The sequence below is a fragment of the Hypomesus transpacificus genome, chromosome 12 (genome assembly GCF_021917145.1).
Source record: "Hypomesus transpacificus isolate Combined female chromosome 12, fHypTra1, whole genome shotgun sequence".
NCBI classification, from domain to species: domain Eukaryota; kingdom Metazoa; phylum Chordata; class Actinopteri; order Osmeriformes; family Osmeridae; genus Hypomesus; species Hypomesus transpacificus.
In genome coordinates, this window is record NC_061071.1 from 6,384,247 (window position 1) to 6,403,637 (window position 19,391).

The 19,391-nt window shown below is 50.4% G+C and overlaps 2 protein-coding genes across 2 annotated transcripts; one reads left to right on the forward strand and one right to left on the reverse strand.

Moving 5' to 3' along the window:
* Window positions 1-7: 7 nt before the first annotated feature.
* On the reverse strand, window positions 8-4,258 carry hao1 (hydroxyacid oxidase (glycolate oxidase) 1). Its single transcript, XM_047030602.1, has 8 exons — window positions 4,091-4,258; window positions 2,566-2,717; window positions 2,134-2,389; window positions 1,857-2,032; window positions 1,653-1,744; window positions 1,365-1,523; window positions 826-895; window positions 8-112 (listed from the first exon to the last, which is right to left on the reverse strand). Exons 1-8 carry the CDS (start codon window positions 4,225-4,227, stop codon window positions 45-47), a joined length of 1,110 nt encoding a protein of 369 aa, XP_046886558.1. The 5' UTR covers window positions 4,228-4,258; the 3' UTR covers window positions 8-44.
* Window positions 4,259-5,905: 1,647 nt separating this feature from the next.
* Window positions 5,906-18,753, forward strand: LOC124474918 (1-phosphatidylinositol 4,5-bisphosphate phosphodiesterase beta-1). The gene is given in 32 exon segments (XM_047031382.1): window positions 5,906-6,107; window positions 6,599-6,676; window positions 6,983-7,051; window positions 7,714-7,854; window positions 8,043-8,122; window positions 8,671-8,724; window positions 8,854-8,929; window positions 9,031-9,131; window positions 9,608-9,771; window positions 9,856-10,002; window positions 10,121-10,278; window positions 10,677-10,759; window positions 10,840-10,924; window positions 11,020-11,209; window positions 11,412-11,467; window positions 11,631-11,763; window positions 11,987-12,071; window positions 12,158-12,282; window positions 12,936-13,090; window positions 13,532-13,696; window positions 13,929-14,028; window positions 14,134-14,238; window positions 14,455-14,558; window positions 14,755-14,908; window positions 15,263-15,316; window positions 15,418-15,637; window positions 15,797-15,956; window positions 16,177-16,253; window positions 16,386-16,475; window positions 16,946-17,003; window positions 17,499-17,585; window positions 17,736-18,753. Coding segments are annotated over 32 exon segments (3,621 nt in total). The 5' UTR covers window positions 5,906-6,008; the 3' UTR covers window positions 17,904-18,753.
* Window positions 18,754-19,391: the final 638 nt, after the last annotated feature.

A 19,391-nucleotide genomic window follows, 5' to 3' on the forward strand; every position in this document is an offset into this window, starting at 1 on the left:
TATCCTTCATTTTTATTTGGTCATTTTGTTGTGAGTTTGGGTGGTCACATCCTGGAGGAGAACTGAGCTCTTCTGACCATGGAGCGAGACACCTCCCCAACAGAACGGCACCCTGCAGCCAGACAGGTAGTGAAGCAGATAAACAGGTCGTTAGGCAGATAGACAGGTAGTTAGGCTGACGTAGTAAGACAGGATCAGAAAGTTTCCATCGCCTTGAAAGTTTGCACAGACAAGGAATTTACTTTGGCAGACAGGAAGGAATTTACTTAGACAGAAAGGTAGATAGGCAGATAGACAGGTAGTTAGGCTGACATGTAGTAAGAAAGACAGACAGACAAGTAGTAAGGCAGACAGACAGGTAGTTAGGCTGACATGTTGTAAGACAGACAGACAGGTAGTAAGGCAGACAGACAGGTAGTTAGGCTGACATGTTGTCAGACAGACAGACAGGTAGTAAGGCAGACAGACAGGTAGTTAGGCAGACAGACTGGTACATAGGAACAGACAGATACACTGTAAAGGTAGGCCGACAGTTTTTAGCAAGAGTGCATGATTGACAGGTGACCAAAGGAAGCATTCTGATTCTAGCCCTAACTCCAAGCCCCAACCGCCTAGCTCTAACCACAAGTTCCGCCCCAGCCTCAGCGCCGAGCAGGTATTTTTAGCCTCCTGTCAATCACTGTCATTGCTCATCCCTCGCAGTCTGTGAGCACTGACGCTGGAGGAGAAGATCTGGGAGGGCATAAACTCCCCCTGCTGAACGCACCTGCAAGCTGCACCTGCAAACCATGCACTCCCCCTGTCCCTGTGATTGGTCAAGGTTACCTGCCAGGGCCATGGCCAGGTGAAGCTCGTCTCTGAGAAGTTCCAGTACGTCTGTGACTCCCTGTTCTCCCTGTCAACACACACACACACACACACACACACCAACGTCAGCATCATTAGTTGGCGTGGCTCTAACCAGCTGCGAACACAGCTCATCCCTGTATCTAGGCAACAACCAGACTAGCTCCCGGAACACCAAGAGGACTGATCCAGTTCTAATACAACACGCACACTTTTACAAACACACATAATATCAACTACACACACACACATACACACACACACACGCTCTTACTCATAATATCAACTACATTCACACACGCATACTTTTACTCGCACGCATAACATCAACCACAAACACACACACATAATAACAACTACACACACACACACACATAATATCAACTACTCACACACACGCACACAGTCTCACTTATACACGTGATATAAACTAAACACACACTCACATACACATCAATACTCAATATTGATTTGTATGTGTGTGCATCTCAACACACACACACACACAACAATCCCACCTGGCAGGCGAGCCCCCAGAGAACGGCTCTGCCCAGGAACACGGCGGTTGCCCCGAGTGCCAGAGCCTTCAGTACGTCTGTCCCCCTGCGCACCCCTCCATCCAGGTACACCTCACATCTGCCTGCTACTGCTGCCACCACCTCCTCCAGCACATCCAGCTACACACACACACACACACACACGCACACAAACGAACAGAACAGCCTGTTTAGTACACAGCCCACCTGTCCTGCTACTGTTATAGACAGTACACACGTACACACTCACAAACACACACACACACTCACCGTGGCAGGAACACCATCTAGCTGTCTGGCTCCATGGTTGGACACCAGGATTCCATCCACCCCAAACTGAACAGCCTGCAGTGCATCCTCAGCTGTAGACAGAGTGCTTAGACAGACGCGTGTGTGTGTGTGTCTACATAAGAGCTCGGCCCGATGTGTACATGTGTCTACGTGCGTGTGTGTGTGAGTGTAAGTGCGTCTCACCACTCAGGACGCCCTTGACGACCACGGGGAGGTGTGTGTGAGCCTTGAGCCAGGCGATGTGTTCCCAGCAGAGGGTGGGGTCTATGGCCTGGCTGACGTACACAGCCAGCCCACTGTCCTCCCCGTAGCCCTCCTCGCTGGAGAACGCCAGCTCCGCCGACGCAAAGTTAGACATCCTGCAAACGCATGCACGTAGACACACAAGACCGTTTTTTCTTTGAATCCACCCGCCCACCTTTTTGGGGGGAGGAACGCTCCGATCCTGCGGGGCATGTACCTGAGGTGTGAGGGAAGCTTGAAGCGGTTTCGAACGTCGTCGCGCCGCTTGCCGAGGTAGGGCGTATCCACGGTGACAAAGATGGCCTTGTAGCCGGCCTCCTCGGCGCGGCGGACCAGCGACAGGGTGAGGTCGCGGTCCTTATAGATGTACAGCTGCATCCACAGAAGGCCCTCGCCCGCCGACGACCTCACTTCCTCTATGGTGGAGGTGGCCCAACTGCTCAGCATCATCCCGGTCCCCGCCGCTCGGCATGCTGGGAAACACAAACACACCCTGCAGGGGCCTGTGCGTGCGTTTACGTATTCAACTGTGTGTGTGTTTGTGTAAGTGTGTACGTGTGCATGTGTGTGTGTTCCTACGTGGATGTGGGGGCGTAAATGTGTATGTGTGTGTGTATGCGTGTGTATGTGTGTGTTTGTGTGTGTGTACCTCTAGCAGTAGCAGTCTCCCCCTCAGGATGGGCCATCCTCTGCATTGCCGTGGCGCCCACACACACGGGCATGCTGATTGGCTGACCCAGGACACTGGCAGACAGGTCCATCCTGGAAACATCCCTCAACACTCGAGGAAGCAGACGCCATCTACACACACACACACACAAAAAACACACTTTCAGTGGAAAGGCATCTGTGTGTGAGAGTGTGTGTGTGTGTGTGTGCATGAGATAGAGAATATTACCCTCAGCTGAAAGGTCAGAACCAATCATTAACCTCTAGTTCCTGCTGCTCTGTGTGTGTGTGTGTGTGTGTATGTACATGTGTGTGTGTTCAAGAGAGGATGTGTGTGCAAGAGTGTGTGTACCACCAAGATGCTGAAAAAGCCACATCTGCATGAACACTGTTGAAACAGTGACATCACAGGTCACCATCGTTAACTTACCTGACCCTCAGTCGAACAAACCGAACCCTAACTAACCCTCGAGGGTTGCCCAACCACATCAGCAGTGTCATAGTGAGACGTGAAAGCCCCTGACACTGAAAATGATTAGCTGAAAGATTTTCTTTGCTGTTGGCAATTGAGTGGGTGGGCTTGAGGGAAGCCCGAGTCGGCAGGGCCCATGTGACTGACTGAGCGAAAGGAATGACACAGGAGGATATGGACATTCTTTAGAAGAAGACGAAAGAAAAGTTCCCGAACAACTTCAGCTTCTCTAGACACTAAAATTGGGGCGCTATGACTCAGAGAGACCATATGTGTTGCAGCCTCCGGTAGAATGCCCAAACAACACATCTAAGAAATGTAGATGGACTGCATTTATGTAGCTCTTTCCGACCTCAGCAGGCACTCAAACGCTGTCAATCTTTTGACTCTCATTCACCCATTCACACCCACACACCGACGGCGTTGCCATGGAAGGCCCTGGACTGACCGTTAGGAGCAACTTGGGGTTCAGTGTCTCGCTCCAGGATACTTTCACACATGTCCTGGAGGAATGGGGGATCGAACCGCCAACCTTGCGATTAACAGACGACCCTCTCTGTCTCCTGAACATCAGCTGCCAACATCACACAGCCAAGTGCACCAACACTCAGGCAAACACACGACGTAGCACAGCTGTGTACACTCTAGCAAAATGGTGGGAGTCAATAACAAGGTCATTTGCAGTCATAACTGGATCGGACTAGATATGACACACTCCCTAAGTTGTGTTATTGTTGTAAGGGTACCGGAACCTTCAACCAGAAGCTATGTGTGTGTGTGTGACGAGTGTGTATAGGTGTGTGTGACCATGTGTGTGTGAGCATGTGTGTGTGTGTGAGAGTATGTGTGTGCTTGAGCATGTGTGTATGCGTACGTGTGTGTATAAGCATGTGTGTGTGACCATGTGTGTGTGAGCGTGTGTGAGTGTGTGTGAGCATGTGTGTGTGAGAGCATGTGTTTGTGAGCGTGTGTGTGTGTGTGAGCATGTGTGTGTGAGAGCATGTGTGTGTGAGCGTGTGTGTGTGTGTGTTACCTGGAGTAGGCAGCCGTGTTGTCAGCTAGCGTCTCCTGCTCGTTGGCTCCTGAGCAGTAGTAGTCAAACACAGCCTTGGGGAGAGCTCTCCTAGCCTGAAGCTCATAGTCGCTCACGCACACCAGGGGCTCCGACATGGCCGCCCTCCCTCTCAGACACACACACGCTGCTGCGCTCTCACAGATAAGGTGGCATACACATCGAGGGTCAGAGTGTTTGTCTGACCCCGTGTTTTTCTCTCTCCCTCAGCTGAGCAGTTCAATCATTGATACAGTGAAAGAGAGGTGGAGGGTCAAGTCAGTGTGTGTTTGTGTGTGTGTTTGTGTGCGTGTGCTTGTGTGTGTGTTTGTGTGTGTGTTGCTGTCACGTTAAATGTTTAACACAGACGCAGGGCGGCCAGCTTGTCGCTGTAAACTTTGAACCCCCGGAACAAAGTATGCGAAGCAGTGTGTGTGAGTGCGTGTGGTTGTGGATTGGGGAGAGAGATGTGGTCGATTCGCTGGTTTTACCGCCACTCATGTTGCTACACGGGGGAGGGACATCCTGTTACCTGGGGAGGAGCATGCTGTTCAGGTGAAGATGAACCCATGGACACCTGGTGCTGTTTCAAGGGTGTGAGGGTGAGACTTAAGGGTTATGGGTCAGGTTTGCATATAGGAATGATGCTTAGGAAATAGGAACTAGGATGTGAAGGTGAGTTGAACAGAGTGAAGTTCAGCTCTAAACTTTACAAGCCATAGCTCAAGCTGATTATACAACAGAGTTGATCATATATATAATATCAGATACATGGTTGTATAAGATATTTGACTTCACCCATACCGGTTACACATGCACACAGGCAGACATACACACACGCGCACACACACACACACACACGCACGCACGCACACACACACACACACACGCCTCTCTCCAGTCTCAGCCTTCCTCTCCAGGCTTGAAATAGCACTGGGCCTCCCACTCCCACGCTTACATAACATCCTCCTCTCTCCTGTCTCCATCTCCTCCGCTCTCCTGTCCCCTCTCTCCTCCTCCCTCTCTGCTCCTTTCCTCCCCTCCACCTCTCATCCGTCCGACAACCCGTCCTCATCCTGCCCTCCCCTTCCGTCCCCTCCCTCCGTCCCCTGTCCTCTCCCACGTCCCCTGTCTTAGCTCCCTTTCGTTTGCCCTCCCATCCGTCTCTCCTCTTCCTTCTGCCTGTGGGCTGAGGAGGTGGGTTTCCAGCTGTGGGGTCTGACATCTACGGGGTTAGCCATGTGGCAGGGCTCTATGTCTGTTCAGAAGAGTTGACATGGTGTGTTTGTCTGCGGGAGGTGGGGAGCTGTTTATTCCAAGTTCATTTGTGATGGATTTTTGCGCGTGTGTTCCTTAACTTTTCCGCTTAAACGATCCGTTCTGTGACATGCCATATGTGTAATTTTCACGTCTCTCTCTCTCTCTCTCTCTCTCTCTCTCTCTCTCTCTCTCTCTCTCTCTCTCTCTCTCTCTCTCTCTCTCTCTCTCTCTCTCTGTGTGTGTGTGCGCGTGTGTGTGTGTGCGTGGGAAGCGCTAGAGGGCGCTGGTACAGTGCGCATGTCCGAGATGAGTCAGTTTGTGGAGGCACAGCTTTACACAGACACGCCGCGCGCGCATCCGCACGCGCACACACGTGCACCGCCTCCCACCCTGTGCGCATCTGTCTCCGTCTCGGTGCGTGTCGGTAGCGATCAGATCCGGGCGAGCAGCCGCAGCTCATACTGCTGTTCCTCCAGAGCAGGAAGGAGAGGTCTTGCGGGAAGGACAAGGAGGAGAGGAACAGGAGAGGAGGACAGGCAAAGACAAGAGGGAGAAAGTGGGAGAGAGAGCGTGGCGAGCAGGTTGAGTCGGTTTGGAAGAGAGAGCGTGTGTGTGTGTGTGTGTGTGAGTGTGTGTGTCCATGGCAGGCGCTCAGCCCGGGGTCCATGCTCTGCTGCTCAAGCCCCCCACCGTCCCCCCCACGCTGAGCACAGGAACCAGCTTTATGAAATGGGACGACGTGAGTATGACTCTTCTCCTCTCCTGTCTTTTCTTCTCTTCTCTCCTCTCTTCTCTTCTCTCCTCTTCTCCTCTCCTCTCTTTTTTTCCTTTATCTTCTCCCATTCTCTTGCCTATTCACCTGTTGTTCAAACCACCCATTCAGGTGTGTGTGGGTTTTTCTGTGTGCGCCTGTGCTTTGTTCGCATCGCTACATTGTGCGTGTGTGTAAGTGTGTGTGTGTGTAATTGTGTGTGCTGGTATGCTGAAGCACAGTGAAGTGAAATAGAGAAATGTGCTAGCATGTTGCTATGGTAACTGGCATGGCTTAAATCTCTCCTTGAGTATAGCCAAGATGCTCCACCTCCAAACAGAGACAGAATATAAGAGTGTGGCCGTTTGCGTGTGTGTTGACTGTGTGTGCGTATCTGTTTGTGCGTGTCTGCGTGTGTGTGTGTGTGTGCGCGCGTTTGTGTGTAAAGTGCCTCATCAATTCCTGGTTTCCCTCTGCAGGATCTGTCCTCAGCGACTCCGGTCACCATGAAGGTGGATCCTCATGGTTACTACCTGCATTGGACAGAGCAGAACAAGGTAACACACACACACACACACAAAAGTCACACAACACACAAGGTAACACACACACACAAACAAACACAAAAGTCACACAAATACACAAGGTAACACACATACACGAACACACAAACACAAAAGTCCCCGGACTGAGCTGTATTCCGTCCGACGAGGCTCAACGATCCTCAGAGAGACGAAACCACCGAGACGAAGTCCATCTCCTTGACCTCCCTCCCCCTTCCCCCATCCCTTCATCTCCGTTTCTCTCTCTCTCCGTTCCTCTCGATGTCCCTCCACCCTTCTCTGCCCTCCTGTGTGATGCAGGAGACGGAGCTGCTGGACATAACCCACATCAAGGACGTCCGGACGGGGAAGAGCACCAAGACACCAAAGGTAACGACTGCAAACCCCAACCAAGCCCAGCCCGGCTGGGGTTCCACTGCTCCCTGAACACTACGGTGGTCGAACTGGTCCCTGAACGAAACGTCGTCTTAGTGGGTCGATGGTTCTGACGTCCCAGCTCTCTCGTGGACAACTGTTAATGATCTGTCACCCTGCTCTCGGGACGCAGCCTGAGAGGTTTACCTGTTCAGAAACCTGTGATTCAGAACTCCACCATCCAGGAGAGTGGAGACCCCCCACTGAGACCTTAGCTGACATGCTGGCACATGGCCACTAGATGGAGGTCACCTCACTGTGTTGCTAGGGGAGTTATCCGGACTGATGTGCTGCGAAGGGAATTCAATCGCCATGCCTTCCTCTCTATGTTCATCCCCCCCTTCTCCTTATATCTCCTTTCATGCTCCTCCCTCCCCTCACCACCCCTCTCTCATTTCCCCTCTCCCCCTTTCCCCTCTCCTCCATCTCCTCCCCCATCCCCTCTGTCTCCCCCTCCATCTCCTCCCCTCCCCTCCCCTTCCCTCTCGGCCTCCCCCCCCCCACCACCCCTCTACCTCCCCTTTCCCCTCTCTTCCTTCTCCTACCCCATACCCTCTTTCTCCCCTTCCACCACCCCCACTTCCTCCAACCCCCATCTCTCTCCCCCTCCCTCTTAGGAGGCTAAACTGAGGGAGCTGTTGGATGTGGGCAACCTGGCTGGTCGAATAGAGAACCGCATGTTGACCGTGGTGACTGGACCGGACATGGTCAACATCACGTACCTCTCCTTCATGGCTCTGCAGGAAGAGGATGCCACGGTACACACACACACGCACACACACACAGACAGAAATATGTCCGCACGCGCTGAAACAAACACAATCATAGACAAATATTTACACACAAGCATCTAGACGTGCACACACAAATATGCACACATTTACATGTACACGTGTCCTGATTCCACATACACAGAGATGTCTTCTACTGTGTGTTGTGTGTGAAGGAGTGGGCGGAGCATCTGTTTTCTCTGGCATCAAACCTTCTGAGCCACAACCTGAACAGAGAGGCCAGCCTGGAGAAAGCGTGAGTCTGCCTAGGGACACACTGAACACACAGCTAGCCCCAAACACACTGAACACCCAGCTAGCCCCTAACACAGTGAACACACAGCTAGCCCCTAACACAGTGAACACCCACCTAGCCCCTAACACACTGAACACACAGCTAGCCCCTAACACAGTGAACACACAGCTAGCCCCTAACACAGTGAACACACAGCTAGCCCCTAACACAGTGAACACACAGCTAGCCCCTAACACAGTGAACACCCACCTAGCCCCTAACACACTGAACACACAGCTAGCCCCTAACACAGTGAACACACAGCTAGCCCCTAACACAGTGAACACACAGCTAGCCCCTAACACAGTGAACACCCACCTAGCCCCTAACACACTGAACACACAGCTAGCCCCTAACACATTGAACACACAGCTAGCCCCTAACACAGTGAACACACAGCTAGCCGCAAACCTTAACACACGGTCACTCAACAGTTCTAACACAGAGATAAGTGCAGTGTAACAGGTGTCACTGTGACTTATGCTCTGAGGCCTGTCTCTCTGTCCCAGCTACACCAAGCTGACCCTGCAGCAAAGCACTGAGGGGCGGATCCCAGTCAAGAAGTGAGTGACTTGGTTCTTTACTCTGCAGTGTGTGATGTGATTGGCTTATTGTTCTACAGTGTGTGATGTGATGTGATTAGCTCATTCTTTTAGAGCGTGTGATGTGATTGGTTCCCGTTGTTTACCCAGCATGCTACGAATGTTCTCAGCTGACAGGAAGAGGGTGGAGACTGCCCTGGAGAGCTGCCAACTTCCATCTGGAAGGGTAACACACACTTGCATGGGTGCACACACACAAACACACACACACACATCCACACAATCATACACACCAGTACTAATGTGATTCCAAATGTGCCTGTGCAGGGAGACTCCATTAATGTGGAAGACTTTACTCCGGAAGTCTATAGAACCTTCCTGGCCAATATCTGTCCTCGTCCAGAACTCAGTCAGGTCTTCAGTCTGCAGTAAGTCTGACCTATACCCTCTCTCTCTCTCTCTCTCTCTCTCTCTCTCTCTCTCTCTCTCTCTCTCTCTCTCTCTCTCTCTCTCTCTCTCTCTCTCTCGCTCTCTCTCTCTCTCTCGCTCTCTCTCTCTCTCTCTCTGCCTGCAAACCCCTCTGGTGTGATGTCCTGCAGACTCACCCCGTTCATCGTCAGAATCTTGTCACCCTTCCTAAGACACACACACCAGGGGCACAGCCAGAAGAGCATTTTATGGGGGGGGTCCCATCTTCAAATGATATGTCCAAATATATCTGTCAGTCTATCGATCTATCTCTATCTATCTATCTCTCCCCATAACTCTCTCTCTCCATCTCTCTCACTTTCCCCTGTCCCCACTCCACCGCCTCTCTCCCCACTACTCTCTCTCTCTATCTCTCCCCTCCCCCCACCCCTCTCCCCACCTCCCTCCCCGGTCATGGTGTCCCTCCCTCCTCTAGGGGTGCCCGGGGCAGCTACATGACAGTCGACCAGATGACTGAGGTGATCAACAACAGACAGAGAGACCCCCGGCTGAATGAGATCCTGTACCCCCCTCTGAGGCCTTCCCAGACCCAAACCCTGATGGAGAGATACGAACCTGACCACCACCTGCTCAGAAAAGGTATGAACACACCCACACGCACAGGCACCGTCAAGCAGATTGTGATTCCGTTTCATTGTGTAATTGTGTGCGCGTGTGTTGTAGGTGAGATCTCCGTAGAGGGCTTCAGCAGGTACCTCGTCAGCGACGAGAACGGCGTCATCCCTCCGGAGAAGCTGGACCAGAGCGAAGACATGAGCTTCCCCTTGTCTCACTACTTCATCAACTCTTCACACAACACCTACCTCACAGGTACACACACACACACACACACACACATGCAAGCACACAACATACACACCCACACACATAGGCGGAGATGAGTGTGTAAGCCCAGTGTGTGTGTGTGTGTGTGTGTGTGTGTCCTCAGCTGGTCAGCTAGCAGGTAGCTCCTCTGTGGAGATGTATCGTCAGGTGATGCTGGCTGGCTGTCGCTGTGTGGAGCTGGACTGCTGGAAGGGACGCACCGCCGAGGAGGAGCCTGTCATCACGCATGGCTTCACCATGACCTCGGAAATCTGCTTTAAGGTGCTCATGCACGCACACGCACACCTGCATGGACACACCTGCATGGACATACAAGCGCGCACATGCACACACGTCCACAAACACACATCCACACACATACACAGTGCCAGTCCTAGCACATTCGGCGCCTTAGGCGAGATGTGCCCCCCGCAAATCGGGGTGCCGCCCCCCAACCGCAACACGGATATGTGACTTGGCGCCATCTGCTGGTGGTTAATGGATGAACTTCGGAATTTGCCGCCCCCCTCTTGATGCCGCCCTAGGCAGCTGCCTGTGCCGCCTATGCCTAGGACCGGCCCTGCACATACACAAACACTCACATACACAAGCACAGACGCACACATACACAAGCACACACATCCCTTGTCCCATTGAACTCTCCCCTGTTTCGAAACCAGGAAGTGATAGAGGCCATTGCTGAGTGTGCCTTCAAGACCTCCCCCTTCCCTGTCATCCTGTCCTTCGAGAACCACGTTGACTCGTAAGTCACCTTCGACCTCTCACCTTTCAAACGAACACGAGACCGACTGAAGCCTGACCCTTGAATGAACCGCTCCACAGGCTCAAGCAACAGGCCAAGATGGCAGAGTATTGCCGGTCCATCTTTGGAGATGCTTTACTTACTGACTCCCTGGAGAAATACCCAGTAAGTACCGCACACACATACCCACTTAGACACACACTTAGACACACACAAAAATGACTCTCTGAATGTAATCTTGTGTGTGTGTGTGTGTGCAGCTAGAGTCTGGAGTGCCTCTCCCCAGTCCTCAGGAACTAATGGGGAAGATTCTCATCAAGAACAAGAAATCCCACAAACCCTCTGTAGCCCAGGGTAACAAACGACTGACAGAACAACCAGCCAATCAAAGTGCTGATCCATCATCCAATCAAACAGACGGCTTTGAGTCTCTCAGCAACAATCCTGCTGGTAGGGCCGATCTAATAATAGCGTCTATGTACTGGTTTATATCAACTTAACCGTGACCTGGCTCTGACCGCAACCCAACTCTGACCCTAAACCAATCCTAACCCCACCCTGACCCTAACCCAACTGTGACCCTAAACCAATCCTAACCCCACCCTGACCCTAACCCAACTCTGACCCCACTTGATTCCTTGATCCTCAGGAGAAATGGAAGCAGAGAGTGATGAAGATGATGATGACGACGATGACGACTGCAAGAAGGTGAGAGGGCGGTGCCTCGTGGGATAGGCTGTCACCCAAGCTGTATTAGCAAATGGAGAAAGAAGCAGCCGTTTGAAAGGCAAAAACAGTCAAACTGTAGGTTAGCGTTTGTTTACAATGTGACCGGAAGTTGTGTTTGCATGGCAGCCAGAAGCAGCTGGAGGCTGGGATGGTGTAATGTGTCGTGGTTTTCATCCAGGGATCAGCAGAGAGAGAGGCTGTAGCTGCTGAGGAAATGTCCACTCTGGTCAACTACATCCAGCCCACCAAGTTTAACTCCTTTGAGGCTTCCAAAAGTAAGCCCTTGTTTGTGTCTCACACATACAAACACACACACACACACACCCTTCTACCTTGATTTGTAACCACGAAGATTCACAAGTCACCTTATCTTTAAAACATCCACGAGACTGTCCCTAACCTCAGCCCTAAATGTGCAGGACAGCCCAAACTTCCCGCCTCAACCTCTCCAGAGCTTGTTTGTGAGGGACGGTCTCTGAGTGTCTCTGCTTGTTCTAGAGGTGGACCGCAGCTTCCAGATGTCCTCCTTTGTGGAAACCAAAGCCGTGGAGCTGCTGACCAAGTCCCCAGTGGAGTTTGTGGAGTATCCTCCCAGTATACCGTAGCATTGCCAGTGTTAGTGTTGTAGAGCGTGGGGATGGAGAGGGCTCTTCCTTAACATGAACCCAGATACAACAAGCTGCAGCTGAGCCGGATCTACCCCAAGGGCACCAGGGTGGACTCGTCCAACTACATGCCTCAGCTCTTCTGGAACGCTGGCTGCCAGCTGGTGGCTCTCAACTTCCAGACTATTGGTGAGTTAGTGACCTGACCCTCACCGTACCTGACCCCGGACCTACTCAACTGTAGGTGAGTTAGTGACCTGACCCCCCACCTGACCCCTGACCTACTCAACTGTAGGTGAGTGAGTGACCTGACCCCCCCCAACACACACACACACCTGACCCCTGACCTACTCAACTTTAGGTGAGTGAGTGACCTGACCCCCCCCCCCACACACACACACACCTGACCCCTGACCTACTCAACTTTAGGTGATTTTGTTCCCTGAACTTCCAAACTACAGGGGAGTTAGAACCCTGACCTTTGACCCCTGACCTATCAAATACAAGTGAGTTGGTACTCTGATCAACCTAACTACAGGGGAGTTAGAACCATGACCTTTGACCCCTGACCTATCCAACTTCAGGTGAGTTGGTAGCCTGACCCTTGACCCCTCTCCTACGTAACGATAGTAAGGACCCTGACCCCTGACCTATCTAACTATTGTTGAGTTTGTATCCTGACCTTCCTAACCCGATCATACTAACTTATTTCTAGCATAATCCTAACCCGTCACCAGCCCTAACCTCTTTACCCTCACCATGTGATATGTCGTTCTTCTCTTTTACTTCCCTGTGTAAAACCGTTTTCCTCTTCGCTTCCTCTCTCCCTCCCTGTCTCCCAGACCTGTCCATGCAGTTAAACTTAGGCATGTATGAGTACAATGGAAAGAGTGGCTACAGACTGAAGCCAGAGTTTATGAGAAGACCAGACAAACACTTTGACCCGTTCACAGAAAACACGGTGGACGGCATTGTGGCCAACACACTCTCTGTGAAGGTTAGAAGTTCACCTTAACCCCCACCCTAACCCCCACCCTAACCCCCACCCTAACACCCACCCTAACCCCCACCCTAACCCCCACCCTAACACCCACCCTAACACCCACCCTAACCCCCACCCTAACACCCACCCTAACACCCACCCTAACCCCCACCCTAACACCCACCCTAACCCCCACCTTAACACCCACCCTAACCCCCACCCCAACCCCCACCCTAACCCCCCCCACCCTAACCCCCACCCTAACCCCCACCCTAACACCCACCCTAACACCCACCCTAACCCCCACCCTTACACCCACCCTAACCCCCACCCTAACCCCCACCCTAACACCCACCCTAACCCCCACCCTAACCCCCCCCCAGCTTTCTGTAAAGCTTCTAACCACACCCTCCTCTCCATGGATGGATGTCCTGCTCTTACATCACCCTCCCACAGATCATCTCTGGCCAGTTCCTCAGTGATAAAAAGGTGGGGGTGTATGTGGAGATTGACATGTTCGGCCTGCCAGTTGACACAAGGAGGAAGGCTCTGAAGACCAAGACCTCCCAGAACAACGCCATCAACCCCGTCTGGGACGAGGAGCCCATCATCTTCAAGAAGGTGTCGTCATGCATTTTTCTAGTTGGAGGTCTTTAGCATACCGGATCTGTGTTCTAGGGGCACCAAATCTTTGTTCTGGTCAATCAGGTCTGTGTTCCAGTAGACCAGGCGGGTTCTAGTACAGTAGGTCTGTGTTTTAGTTGACCAGACATTTTCTAGAACACCCGATCTGTGTTCTAGTGGATCAGGTCTGCGTTGTGGTAGACCAGATCTGTTCTGTGCCCTTCAACAGGTTGTTCTTCCTACGTTGGCCTCTCTGAGAATTGCTGTTTTTGAAGAAGGAGGAAAGTTCATCGGCCACCGCATCATACCAGTGTCAGCGATCCGACCAGGTGACTGCTGTCCGACCCTGCTTCGGGCTACACTGACGTCAGCTTGACCTGTCATTCTGTATTCTAAACTGTTCTAGCAGCAGTAACCATGTTGGGACTCTCCAGGTTATCGCTACATAGGCCTCAGGAACGAGAAGAACCAGTCCTTGATTCTACCTGCTGTCTTCGTCTACATAGAAGTGAAGGACTATGTTCCTGACACCTTTGCAGGTCAGCTGGTCCATAGAAAACACGATTGACCTGTAAGAACTCAGACTAGGGCTGGGAAACTGGTGGTTGGGGTTGGGGGGCTGATGTTTGGAGCTGGGGGGCTGGGGTTTGGGGTAGAGGAGGGCTGGTGGTTGGGGTTTGGGGTTAAGGGACTGGTGGTTTGGGTCGGTGAACAGGGGTTGCTCCTGATCCTAATGGAGAGGGTCTGTTTTGTAGACGTGATCGAGGCACTGTCCAACCCCATCAGATATGTGAACCTGCTGGAGCAGAGGTCCAAACAGCTGGCGGCTCTCACCTTGGAGGATGGAGAGGAGGAGACCCTCACAGAGGTGAGGTGGGGGGAGGGAGGGGGGAGACCCCCGCAGTGGTGAGGTGGGGGGAGGGGGGGGGAGGAGACATCAGTATCTGTGATGGAGGATCCTGGTTCTGAAGTGGAGAAGCGGTGTTAAGTCCAGTCTCGACAACGCCACAACAAATGTTCCCTTGTTTTCACACAAGCCCTCCCTCCCCTATCAGGACACAGCTGACCTGACGTCTGATGTGAAGGCTGATCCCAGACCTGCTCCGCTGGAGAACGGCCTCAGCCCCGCCCCCTCAGCCCCTGCACTCACCCCTGCCCCGAGCCCTTCACCCAGGACTGCCATGCCCACTCAGCAGCCTCCAGCCACAGGTACAGGACTCATACATAGACCCCCTGGTACTAGCCCTCTTAGGACCAGGTCCACTAGTACTAGTCCTGTTAGGACCAGGTCCACTGGTACTAGCCCTCTTAGGACCAGGTCCACTGGTACTAGCCCTCTTAAGACCAGGTCCACTGGTACTAGTCCTCTTAGGACCAGGTCCACTGGTACTAGCCCTCTTAAGACCAGGTCCAATGGTACTAGCCCTCTTAGGGCCACATCCACTCAGACCAGTCCCTTCAGGACCAGGTCCACTGGGACTATTCCCCTTAGGACCAGGTCTAGATCAACTGATGGTGGTCTTGTAGTTGTTTTTGCTACATCCTGATGTTCTGTTGTTTCAGAATCCTCCAAGCCAGCTTCCAAAAACGAGGACATGGTGCAGAGCGTTCTGATAGGTCAGCCCACTTCCTCACGCTGTGGTCATGGATCTGGTCGTGGTGTGGTTACTCTGTGGTGTGTGGGCAGACTGTGGTCATGCAGTGGTCTTCTCTCCCAGAGGTGGAGATTGCTGGCCTTGAAGACTTGAGGCAGAGCAAGGTGTACCTTCGGGACCAGAAGAGGCAGTACAAGGAGATGAAGGATCTGGTGAAGAAACACCAGAAGAAGGCCGCAGACATGGTGAAGGAACATGTGGTCCGATACGGCCAGGCCCAGCATGACCACAACCGCAGACGCAATGCGATGATGAAAGCTGCCAAGCGCGACGGTAAGAAAAGGTAGGTACGGTACACATGATGAGCTGGTGTATGTGGTGTGTATGTATATTTTTGGAGCACTGTGTGACCTCCGTTGGGTTTTGTGCGGGGTTGTGTATTTGTGTTGGTGTGCGTGTGGCTGTGTATGTGTGTGTGTGACTGTGTACGTGTGTGTTCCAGCTGCGCGTCTCCAGGGCAGGAGGGTGAGCTGCAGCAGTTGGAACAAGACGGCGAGTCTCGCCTGCAGGAGCTGCAAGAACTGCAGCACCAGCAGCTGCTGTCTCTGAGGCAGGAGCAGTACTACAGCCAGAAGTACCTCAAACGAGAGCACATCAAACAGGTGCCCCCCCCACACACACACACACACACACACACACAGGTAGCATATTCACATTCCTCTTTGTCATTTGACGGAAGCTTTTGTCCAAAGCGACACGCATATCGGCAGCTCATTAAGATCGGAAGTGTAGTTCTAACAGTATTTCAGATTTTAGCGCCAAGGAACAGTATGCATTTGAACAAATAATATCTCTGAGTCTGACCTGTAGTATGTGTTGTAGTTGGTGGAGAGACTGAGTGCTTTAGCAGAGGAGAGCCACAGCAACCAGCTGAAGAAGCTGAAAGACTTCTGTGACAAGTAAGTCTGATGACACACGTGTTAGCGTGCTCCAGAGTGCGTCAGTGTCCTGGACTGCCGGCCTTCTAGAGTGTATCGGTGTTTCTAGATTGTGTCAAGGTGGAGTGTGTCAACGTGTCTCTCTTGTTTCAGAGAGAAGAAGGAGCTGAAGAGGAAGATGGACAAGAGGAGACAGGAGAAGATCAACGAGACTAAGTCCAAAGAGAAGCATCTGGCTGATGAGTAAGACCTGGATTTTGACCATGTTTAGCTTTTTGTACACTTGAGTACAGATGTCAAATCAAGTCAAAGTTGATTCAATACAACCAATGGTATTCATTTGAATGGCACCTTTGAAAACAGCAAGTGGAAACCAAAGAGCTGTACAGTGGAAACGAAGCAGAAATAAGTACAGAGAACGTGACACGAGACAAAATACAGACAAAACTCAAATATACATGACATAGCAGACAAAACGATTACTTGTCAAATGCATAGAAATACAGGAAAACTTCAATCAAATCAACAATGAAACACTTGCTTTGCAGCAGCTTTTTAAAAATGCCACAGAAGAAAAACTAAGTACAAATAACACTCTTGTGTGCAAGTGAAATTGTTTGCAGCTTGGCAATGCTAATGTGTGTGTTCGATAGCATGTGTGTTTTTAGATCTTACTGCTTTCAGTAACCTTCTTAACCATAATCCTTTCCCAGGGAGAAGCTGGAAATCAACAGGTCGTATGTGAATGAGGTGGTGCAGAACATCAAACGGGTAAGAAGAAAGGTCAGAGGTCAACATGACCTGTTTATTTGGAGCAACACTGATGAGTACCGCTGCTCTCATAGTATTTTTGAATAAATGCATCATATAATAGTATATCGAAATATTTAAAACAAGCAGAGGTTATATATTAACGGTTGCTTGAAGGTTACATTTCTAACTGTGGGGTACATCTCTAACTGTGGGGAACATCTCTAACTGTGTGGTGCATCTCTAACTGTGGGGTGCATCTCTAACTGTGGGGAACATCTCTAACTGTGTGGTGCATCTCTAACTGTGGGGTGCATCTCTAACTGTGGGGAACATCTCTAACTGTGTGGTACATCTCTAACTGTGGGGTGCATCTCTAACTGTGGGGAACATCTCTAACTGTGTGGTACATCTCTAACTGTGTGGTACATCTCTAACTGTGTGGTACATCTCTAACTGTGTGGTACATCTCTAACTGTGGGGTACATCTCTAAGTGTGTGGTACATGTTTAACAGCTGGAGGAGGCTCAGGCCAGACGTCAAGAGAGGTTGCTAGAGCAACAGAAAGACATTCAACAAAAGATTCTGGACGAGAAACCAAAGGTAACAAAATATTTAGCTTTTTATTGACGGTTCTAAAGTCAATTAGCACTGTTAGTCTGTTAGCCCATTTGTGTAAAACAAGCAAATCCTGCATTTACTCTCATCTGACACAAGCAAACTACCAACCGCCAACTGTTTGGTTTCCATCAGCTCCAGGGGCAGGTGGAGGCGGAGTATCAGGAGAAGTTCCGGCAGTTGCCAGGGGAGATTCAGGACTTCCTGCAGGACAGGAAACATGATGTCAGAGGTCCAGCTATGCCCCGCCCCTCCACCCCACATGATATCCTGTCTGAGGGGGAGGAGGAACAAAGGGAGTGAAGAAGAGATAAAGAGGGAGGTGTGTGTGTGTGTGTGTTTGTGTGTGTGAGTGTGGAGAGGGATGGAGGGAGGGAGAGATTCCCATTTTTCTTCCTTACTGTAAATGACTGTTAGTTGCCCAACTCATCTCTCCTGATTGTTTTTCTGCTCCAAGTCTTTGGTGAGCCCTGTCCCTTTCTGATGACCTCATCAGCACAGTGCTACTTGTGCCAGTGGACTGCATGAGCATGACTTTAGGTTAAGGCTACTAACCACAGTCTGATTGAATACAGTCATCTTGTTTTTACCACTCTTGTAGTAATGCCTTTTATTTTTTTCTTTGCTTTCTCTCCTAAAATTGAAGACTCTGAAGTAAATGTATTATTTGTTTATGCTTGGAATGAGTTTTGAATCTACAAACAGCTTCCAAAAATGACTTGAATGGTTCTCAAATACTGCTTGTAAATATTATTAGCAGAAATGCATGATGATAATATTTTGCTTTTATTTTCTTGTTTCAAAACATGTTGAATATGATGTCATGTATATGGGTATTCTTCACAAATCCCACTGATGTGTATGTAAAAATGTTTTGACAAATGTTTCTGATATTACACTCTTTCTGTGTAATACAATGTATGCAGTATTCAACTTTTAACTATTGATTTTTATTTAATTTCAAAACTATTTAAATTACATTGAATTTCTTTACAGGCCATTTGGATAGTTCTGTTGTTAGCCAGTAATTGCATGTTATTTCATAAGAAAAGGGTAATGGGTTACTGAATGTATTTTTGAATAGGCCTAACATGGTACATTCACACACGCACACTGGCACATACACACGCACACAAATGCACAAACAAACACTTACTGACTACCTCATCCTTCGATGCTAATGATAACACAAATTCAACCCATGTTTTGGATGAGACACTATTTGTTCTTTGCTGTATGAGATTTGTATTATATGGTGTGTTCTTGTCACATGTTGTATTTTATCACCAAATTCCAGAAATATGTTCTAGATGTGCTCTATATAATGTGTCATACACCTTTAATAAAGATCCCTGGTCTAAGTGGCATCCAAAATGCCTTTCTATCTTTTTTATCTCGCTACATACCTTATGTGTACCTTCTTCAACACAGTATCCATCCAGAGCTCCGCCCCAGTGGTGAGTTGACCTTGACCCTGTCACTCCACAGCTTGAATGCAGACTGGGCTTAGTTTGCAGCAGGTGGATTCTCAGGATACTTGACATGTTTTTTGCCTCAGATTTCAACCTGTTAATGCTGACCACATGCAAATCGGTTATCAACACCAATCCCTCTGAATGTATGGGAATGTTTGTAATGTTTGTAACGCATGGATGTAATGCCTTGTGAAGTCACTAGATGGACTCCAAGGGCCACTATTATGTAAGTGAGGATTTAGAGATTCCCTGGTTCTGGACCATAACACTACTTGGCCTTACTAGACTGGCCTTACTTTGTGAATAAACATAGTGT

Bases quoted from the DNA above. Each gene is read 5' to 3' on its own strand.
- hao1 (XM_047030602.1), bottom strand. From the start codon at position 4,227: ATGTCGGAGCCCCTGGTGTGCGTGAGCGACTATGAGCTTCAGGCTAGG. The intron at 2,390-2,565 runs GTACACACACAC...TGTGTTTCCCAG, and splicing joins GGAGACTGCTACTGCTAGAG to CATGCCGAGCGGCGGGGACC. The intron at 1,524-1,652 runs GTGAGTGTGTGT...GTGTGTGTGTAG, and splicing joins TAGATGGTGTTCCTGCCACG to CTGGATGTGCTGGAGGAGGT.